The sequence below is a fragment of the Pristiophorus japonicus genome, chromosome 19 (genome assembly GCF_044704955.1).
Source record: "Pristiophorus japonicus isolate sPriJap1 chromosome 19, sPriJap1.hap1, whole genome shotgun sequence".
Lineage (NCBI taxonomy): Eukaryota > Metazoa > Chordata > Chondrichthyes > Pristiophoridae > Pristiophorus > Pristiophorus japonicus.
Genome location: NC_091995.1, coordinates 20278596 through 20288068, shown reverse-complemented (window position 1 = coordinate 20288068; position 9473 = coordinate 20278596). Strand labels below are relative to the sequence as shown.

At 45.2% G+C, this 9473-nt stretch overlaps 1 protein-coding gene across 1 annotated transcript in view; it reads right to left on the bottom strand.

Annotated features, from left to right (window-relative positions):
• Positions 1–2491: 2491 nt before the first annotated feature.
• LOC139229785 (interferon-induced very large GTPase 1-like) overlaps positions 2492–9473 on the bottom strand; it is a 35792-nt gene continuing 28810 nt past the window's right edge. Inside the window, exon 4 of the mRNA XM_070861369.1 lies at positions 2492–8579. Within this exon, the coding sequence (XP_070717470.1) occupies positions 3478–8579 (5102 nt within the window). The 3' untranslated portion in view covers positions 2492–3477. The remainder of the gene's footprint in view (positions 8580–9473) is intronic.

Below are 9473 nucleotides of genomic sequence, written 5' to 3'. Positions count from 1 at the left end.
TTCAGCCGCAGAAGAGCTGAGGCAGGTAATGTTATGGAGGTGGAAAAAGGCAGTTTTAGTTACGCCGCGGATATGTAGCTGCAAACTCATTTCAGGGTCAAATATGACACCTAGATTGTGAACAGTCTTCACCCTCAGTTTGATGCTAGGGAGAGGCATGGAGTCAGTGGTTAGGGAATGCAGTTTTTGGCAGGGACCAAAGATAATGGCTTCGGTCTTCCCAATATTTAATTGGATAACATTTCTGCTCATCCAGTACTGGATATCCAATAAACAATCTGACAATTTAGATACCAAGCAGGGGTCGGCAGAAGTGGTGGAGAGGTAGAGCTGGGTGTCGTCTGCGTACATGTGGAAACTGACTCCGTGTTTTCGGATGATAGCGCCAAAAGGTAGCATATAGATGAGAAATAAGAGGGGACCTTGGGGGACACCAGAGGACAGTAACAATATGAGAGCAGGAAGAGAAGCCATTACTGGAGATTTTCTGGTTACTATAGACATAGAAAATAGGTGCAGGAGTAGGCCATTCGGCCTTTCGAGCCTGCACCGCCATTCAATGAGTTCATGGCTGAACATGCAACTTCAGTACCCCATTCCTGCTTTCTCGCCATTCCCCTTGATCCCCCTAGTAGTAAGGACTTCATCTAACTCCTTTTTGAATATATTTAGTGAATTGGCCTCAACAACTTTCTGCGTTAGAGAATTCCACAGGTTCACCACTCTCTGGGTGAAGAAGTTTCTCCTCATCTCGGTCCTAAATGGCTTACTCCTTATCCTTAGACTGTGACCCCTGGTTCTGGACTTCCCCAACATTGGGAACATTCTTCCTGCATCTAACCTGTCTGAACCCATCAGAATTTTAAACGTTTCTATGAGGTCCCCTCTCATTCTTCTGAACTCCAGTGAATACAAGCCCAGTTGATCCAGTCTTTCTTGATATGTCAGTCCCGCCATCCCGGGAATTAGTCTGGTGAACCTTCGCTGCACTCCCTCAATAGCAAGAATGTCCTTCCTCAAGTTAGGAGACCAAAACTGTACACAATACTGCAGGTGTGGCCTCACCAAGGTCCCGTACAACTGTAGCAACACCTCCCTGCCCCTCCCTATTAGATAGATAAGAATGGAACCCAGCGAGTGCAGTCCCACCCGGCTGGACATTGGTGGAGAGGCGTTGGAGGAGGATGGAGTGGTCAACTGTGTCAAAGGCTGCAGACAGGTCCAGAAGGATGAGGAGGGATAGTTTACTTTTGTCACAGTCACAAAGGATGTCATTTGTGACTTTGATGAGAGCCGTTTCGGTGCTGTGGCAGGGGCAAAAACCAGATTGAAGGGATTCAAACATTGAATTCAGGGAAAGATGATCTCGGGTTTGGGAGGCAAGTACTTTGCTCAGGAAAGCGAGGTTGGAGATGGGGTGATAGCTAGCAAGCAAAGTGGGGTCAAGGGTTGGTTTTTTTGAGGGGTGATGACTGCAAGATTTGAAGGAGAGGGGAACAGTGCCTGAGGACAGAGAACCGTTAACAATGTCGGCTAACGTGGGAGCCAGAAAAGGAAGTTGGGTGGTCATCAATTTAGTGGGAATAGGATGAAGAGAGCAGGAAGTGGGTCTCCTGCATAAGATGAGTTTGGAGAGATTAAGAGGGGAGATCAAAGAGAAACTAGAAAAAGATGTGAGTTTAGGGCTAGGGCAGGTGGGAGCGTCAGATGAAGTTTGGCCCTGTGGGCGAGGTGAAGGAAGGGACCTCGCAGAGGCAGCTGAGTGAGGGTAAATGAGACAAGGTATAGTTAATGCCGTAGGTTCTCAGGAAGCTTTTAAAGGTGGGAAAGGTGCAGGGAGGTGAGTCAATTAATAACAGCGTTGTAGAGTACATGGGTGTGATGCATGAAAACAAGTGTGTCAGCTTGGCTCAGGTGAGGCAAAACTTGTAAATGACAGGAAAATGTATTTTGATGCTATTTACCACATTGTGTACAGTCAGACATGTAAAACAGTTTAGCAATTATTGCACGATCAGCCCTTCATTGCAAACCTCCCCTTTAATGTGGGATTATTACACTGTAACGGTCAGACACGGATCATCCAGGCACTTTCTCATTATCTGGCCTGTCTTGGTTTTGTTTATGTTTGTGTATCCAAGACCAGAAAAGATCGCCAGGACCGTGGGAGTCTGCCCCCATCCTGGGCTAATGTCAGTAATATGTCGATCATTTCTTCGCTCACCTTCTGAACCACACAAAAATTACAGAGCTGCAGCCAATTCTGGCACAAATTCCTTTCGGGTGTGGGAGAGTCTTCAATTACCCTGAATATTGGCCAAGGTGTACAACAGGCCTGTGTGATACCGCCCGTTTTACACTGACGTTTGATATTTCTACCCTTTTACTCTTCCCTTTGGTATACAGCAATCACCATGTTCTCCAGGAATCCATCCAGCATTTTGATCGAGTATTTATTCAAAATGGAGGCATAGAATTGAATACAATGATTTATTTTATTGGTATACTGCTGGCATCCAGTCAAATACATGAATTATTTATAAATGATAAGATATTCAGCTGCAAAATAAGCTCTCTAATCAAGGGCAGTCACTTATTTGTCTGCAGACACACTTTATATAAAATGGAATTAAATCTGAACACTATTCAGCAGTGCTAGCTGAGATACGATACTGAGAAATTAAGCTATCAAATTATTGCAGTGAGATATTCCTGAATAAAGCCACATGGAGTATTGCTTGGTCTAGAAATTGGTGATGTTTGCTATTTAACTACAAGTAATGAGATAAAATGTAAGTAATATATAGAGATATGAACCGAATGCATGATTTAAAATGGGAACTGAATTATATTTTCCTGCTCTAGTTGAATTATCCTCCCTCCACTAATCCCGTTCATTTCAAGGCCACATTTAGTTTGCCACTGCACCAGAGATTGACAAGTATATTATCAGCCATGATCGTATTAAATGGCGGAGCAGGCTCGAGGGGCCAAATGGCCTTCTCCTGCTCCTATTTCTATTTATTATTTCTTGGTGCTGTGGACAGTACAGATTAATTATGGATTAAAATTCACAGAATAGTGTGGTGCTGTAAAGTTGAAAGTAACTCACCACTGCCACATTTCAGCGGATAAAAAGTTACAGCCTTTCCATTTACACACCACATTTCTGTGACCAATTTGAGAAGATGGTCTCGCTCTGCTCAGTTCAGTTAGCCCGTTTGGTGCTGTCTAAAACTACTCCTCATGTTAGAAATTTTTATTTGGCAGTAGCATAAAACTGGCGGTTTCAAGTCTGCTCCCCGTTGTACTCCCTGCCCGATATTCAGTCCCATTGACTTCAGTCGAACTGAATAACAAGTGAGGCGTATAACAGGCAGCTGATGAGATACCTCCTGGTTAACGCTACAGCTCAAGACAAATTCCTACCCCATGCAGGCTGCCGTTACACATTCATACTAATCTGTAGCTAGCCGGCTAATAAAATTCATCGATCTTCACATTGTATTTATCTTCGATGTCTTCTCTAATCTTATCCCAGGACAAATCCCAGCTAATGATGGGATTTGCCGGTTTCACAGTGTATTTCTGAGCAAACTGTTGATTGTATTTGTAAAAGACCCACTTCCAGAAGGCAGATGTCTCGATGGTAGTATCGGCAGTGATGTTCCAGCAACTGTACCGCTCGCCGAGGTCTCTGTAGTTCTTGTAGGGCCAGAATTCTCCATTCGTGTCTTTGTTTCGGAACGTGGAATCACTCGCAACCAGCCGGGTACAATTCTCGGTTACTAGTTTCCTACTCGTGATCTCATGGTAGCCGGCGAGACCCTCAGGGCGGTGATATTCAGCACTGTGCTGTGAATGTGTGGCGTTTGTGCAATCACACAGAACACCACAGAAGGGACAGCGTGCCCCACAGCCAGATAACATCGTGTACAGCTCAGTGGCCGGGTCTATGGACAACGTTTTGATCTTTGCGCCAATATCACTTCCCCAGCTATTAATATGTTCAGTGAGGCTATCTTCTACTTTGCAGACAAAACTGGCGAGTTCTCGAGTGAAATGCTCAAGGTTAATATTAGTAGATCTGAAAGTAATGGCCGCCAGCTGGACTCCTGGTATCTGAATCTCTGATCCAAGTTTTTCTTTCAATGCCCGAATAACACAGCGCACTGCAGCCTCATTAGTCTGGGTCGTTACACCGTTGATAGTTTCCTTGACCAGAATGATAAACCTTTTCAGGATGTCCAGGGCAAGAGAGCACAACAGGGGTCGTTCTCCACTTGGGGCTTCACAGTACTGTGTGACCTGCTTTCTCAGCCATGCCTGCTCAAATGGTACTGTCCTTTGGATGTACCGGTAATATTCCTCAAAATTGTCCACTTCCTTCAAATGCAACATAAGAGCCACTTGGAAGTTCTTTCGAAACTTGAATTTCCCGCCTTTGCCTTGGTACCTGACATGCTGTACAATCTCTGGCCCCAGCTTCTTGTTAACCGCATTCAGCAAAGCTGGTTCCAAACAGGATTTACAGAATGACTCCGCTCCTTGTTTAGTTTGGTCCTTTTCCTGGTAGATATTCTTAAAGCTTTTATAGTAACTTTCTTTCTCGTGTTGCAGCAGCTGTAGCGCATCGTTTTTCTTCCAGAACCTGTCCTGCATCACCTGAAATCTCTCTGTGGCCAAGGAGCAAATGTGAATGCTGAACTCTGCTCTGAAATTTTCATTGAAAGTGAATTCCTCATTCTCATGTTCTTGAATTTTCCCATCGACTAATCTCAGAAGTTCTCCAAAATAAGTGGAATCATAGTCGTGATTTTTCCGCGCAATCTGTTCCACATGCTCCCTGCATTCATGCATCCACCACTGCACTCGCTGTTGCGCTCGTTGCAGGTCATTGGAAGTTTGTTGGAAGAAATTACGGACCATATTTGTGAAACTGAAAATCTGTTTCTCTCCATCATCTGGGTTCATATCAATGTGATTTTTATTAACTCGGAATTCTATCCTTTCCACTTGGAGATTTTTCCGAGCAAGTTTCTCATGGAGTAAACGGCCATGTGCGGGCATGTTCTGCATCAGACTGGTTTCCATGTCACCCGCAATGTTAATGGTCTTACGTGGTCCATGTGTTAATGTTGAAAGTGTCCCGTCCCACATACTCTCAAACACTGCCCGAAGCTTGGTGTCATCCATGCCTTTTTTCTCTTGTCTGCACTTTTGCAGAAGTTCATTAACCTGTTCTTCAATCCGACTCTGATAGCTGGCCTTAATATCATTCAGCTTCTGCATACCTCTCCACCTCTGCACTGCCTCGTCACTCTTGCTGTTAACATAAATCGCACGTTCAATGATCACAGACTCAATGCTGGAAACAAAATCGGACCGGTATTTTTCAACAAGGTTTGCGTTATTGCCGGTGGAAAAATAGTCCTCCAATTCTTGGAGAGTTTTTTGTTTCTTTTCTTCAAGGAATAAAACCCGGTCTCTTTTCAAACTTTGAGCTACACTTTCTGGATCATCTTTGGCATTAAAAATTTTGTTCTCTGCCATTTCCACGAAAGAATGTATCTCTCTCCGCAGTTCCCATTCCAGGTCGGTGTACTTGACAGAAAGTTCTTTGTAAGCTTCAGCTACCAGACTGTTCCGAAAACTGAAGATAAAATTTTCATATTTCACCGCTTTCCACAGAGATTTAGTCCACTCGATAAACTCGGAGATGGTTGAAAATTTGCGTTTGTTTTGGTGGTTTGTCAAATATTTGATGAGCATTTTTTTCAGCTCAAACACCTTCTGGCTGTAGCCGGGATTGACTGCTGCCATGGGCGGATTCCCGTGCCACAGGCCTGGGATGTTCCAGTTATTCTCCTTTGCATCGTAGTCCAACACATCAGAGAACTTGGCGAAGCGGCGATCTTGTTTTTCCATTTTAGCTGCTGCACGTGTCATGATATCCAGCTGTTCCAGCAGATGTTTGCGACCTCTCATATTCTGGTCATGGGCAGACACATCGCTCACATTCTGGTGGACAAAGTAACAAACCGGCCTTTTCCCCACTTCTTTCATTCGTATAAATGCATGGACCGCTATCTGTAGCACGTCCTTCATCTCCGTGGAGTTTTCCATGGCCATATTTACCAAGGTTACATCGCTCAACCCAATCACCAGGGTGGCGAGCTCGTTGTCATGTTCATAGCTGCCGTCAATGTTGGTTAGTTCTGGTGCTTTCAGCCCCTCGGTGTCGATCACCATGATGTACCCACAGCCCAGCTCCGTCTGCAGCTCTCCTGTAATCTTAATGAGCTGCATGAAGGCCCCGCGGGTGCACCGGCCACTGCTCACAGCAAACTGTAAACCGAACATGGTGTTCAGAAGCGTGGACTTGCCCGTACTCTGCACGCCCAGCACAGTTAGCACAAACACACGAGTCTCCCTGCCCACCTTGTGTTCAACTTTCTTCAGTACAGCAGTGACCCATTGTAAAGGTATGTTGGAAACATCTCCATCGATAAGTTCCAGCGGGAACCCGTCCAACATCAGATCGGCGGCAATGCTGGGTAACTGTTGCACAATGCCTTCCTCTTCCTCAGTCTGATTATTCTGGTTGATCAACATTTCGTAGATCAGTCCAATTTCTCGCATGAAATGCTCCAATCCAAGGGAGCTGCTGCTTATTTGCCTATCTAGTTCTTGCAGTTGTTTCCAAGTTGCTGCGGCTCCTCTCTGGTCTGTGGACTCGTCCTGAGATTTCTCATATATGGCTTTGTACTTCTCTCGTAAAGCAGAGACTGTTTCTCTTGAACTGAAATCCAATCCAAATTTCATCCACTGCAGGAAATGTTTTCTCTCATCCCCTGGTCTGTCTGTCAGGGCTGTAATGAATGCTTTCATATCAGCTGATACACCTTTCTTACGCTGCTCATTGCGAAGTTGACTCTGTTTTCCCTCCAGCTCGTTAAGATACTCGTTTACAGACATTTGCCCTCGTTTCTTCAGACGGCAGCTCTCCTTTTCGAGTTTGGAAAGCTTTTGCCAGATATCACCTTGAAACGTCATCTTCATCTTTTTGAATTTCTCAATCCCTTTGGTTCCAATGGAATGAAGGATTTCTTTTGATGTTGTTTGGCTTTGTGAACTTTGCTCGTCATCCTCATCTACTTCAATCCCCAACTCCCTGGCGATTACTGCCATTTCCTCCAGTCTGTTTCCGGGGGTTTGGGATGCAGTGATTGGGTGTCCCTCAGTCTGCTGACTGTTGATTTCAGCCATTTCTTGCAATGTGGATCGAAGCGTCTGTGCGAACTCTGCATCGTTCTTCCTACCTAATGTTAGAAATTGATTCTTCTTCACAACCGATGATGAAATTAAAGTCTTCACATGGCTTCTTGTTTCGTCAGTCACGTCCCTACCAGATAAAATTATGAATAGATTTGTTGTGGACTCGGCAAAGGAGCTGAGGCTGTCATTGGTCTCTCTGTCCATGTTATTGACAAAAACAAAAAGAGCCGAAGAAGCCCTTGCCACGAATTGAGCCTGTCTGTGGAACTCCCTAGCATCCCCTCGAAGATTTAATACAGCCATTGGCTCCGGGAAGAGATCCAAATCTTCACTCCCACTGGGCAGGTACCAGCACAACTCGACGAGGCCGCTGGAGATCTTTCGAGGTAAATTCCCACACTCCATATTGGAATGGACGAAGAAATTGTGGTGTTGCTCGGAGGTGCTGAGGACTTCATTTAGAATCTTAGATTTGGAGATGGAGCAGGAACCGAGTCGAATGAAGGAAAATGTCGGCATGCACTCAATCACCACGTTTGTTTCCTTAAAGCCCGCACTTGCTCGGAGTGAGAGCGGGCGCCACCTCTTTACAATGGAGCGCATAGCCCACAGTAGGAAGGTGCAGCCCTTGTTACCATCAGGCAGTAATAGCGGCAAAGCGAACTGGCACAGAGACATCTTCAGCATCAGCTCCTGCTGTAGGAATGGGTCTGCACGCAGGAAAATAGCCGCAATGATATCCAAGGGATGGTATGAATCATCAGATGGCTCATCCAGACCGAGAAAGTCCAAGTCCTCTGTTTCTTGTTTCTCTGATTGATCTTCTGTCCGTGTCAATGTGTAATTGAAGTTTCTTGATTTTGAATTGAACATCATTAAATTCCGGAGAAAATACCCTGGAATATCCTGAGGTGAAGCCGGCAGCTTATTTTGAAGCGCCTCTGCGCTGATATCGAGCACATCGCTGAGCGACAGCTTCTTGCTGTCCAATCCCAACTCCGTTAGAAAGTCTTGAACACAAAACGGCTCAGTGCACCTTTCGACATCTGCTGCAGAAACGCTGCTTACAGGAGGTGAAATATCTGCTTGGGCTGGACCTTCCACATCCACAGCTGATTTTTCATCCCCGGATTCGTGCTTGGGATCATTATCTTCCACAGGCTTACTTGGACTTTCCCTGAGCTCTGAGCCTCTGGGAAAAGGCTCTGCTTTGTCTTGTGGGGACTCGGACAGATCTTCTTCCACTTTATCATTGGTGACATCGGGCTCCTGAACGGTGGGCTCCCTATTCGACAATGGATCTACGGAAAGTTTTAAAACAGATGTATTAGAGAAACATCTGAACTGTAAGTCACAATATTAAAACAGTGCAGTGGATAGGTGTTGATTCTGATTGTTTTGTTGCCTCTGCCTCTTCCTTCCAGGGTAGAAAGGTGCGGGAAATACTTAGGGGCAGATTTTCTCGTTGCCACAGCTGGGTACATTTTATCCTTGGGCAGTGGTGTAAAGTGGGCAATATTGAATTAGTCGTCCATTAGACACCATGTCCGACTTTCCTTTCATTGGAAGGAAAGATCGGGCAGGGCATATAATGGGTGGATGGCCAATTCGATATCACCCTTTTACACTATCACCCGATGTTAAAATAACCCTCTGGGCCAGTTAGATTGCCTGCGCACAGCGGATACAGGAAAATCAGGCGGACTGGGTTAGACGGGCGCACTCCACTCCACTGATTGCCGGGTTTTTGCTGCAACCAGTAGATCCAGCTGCCTCAGTCACATGAACAGGAAAATTTGGATTACTGTTACTGTTTCACCGAACATGTTTCTATATGATGGCGCTGATGATGTAATTACAAATCCCATTAGAATGAAAGTTACACAAATTGTGAGAAGCCACACTTTGTGAGATGGACGGAGTGACTAGTGGGGTACTGCAAGGTTCAGTGCTGGGACCTCAGCTATTTACAATATACATTAATGATTTAGACGAAGGAATTGAATGTAATATCGCCAAGTTTGCAGATGACACTTAGCTGGGTGGCAGTGTGAGCTGTGAGGAGGATGCAAAGAGACTGCAGGGTGATTTGAACAGGTTAGGTGAGTGGACAAATATATGGCAGATGTAGTATAATGTAGATAAATGTGAGGTTATCCACTTTGGTGGCAAAAACACAAAGGCAGAATATTATC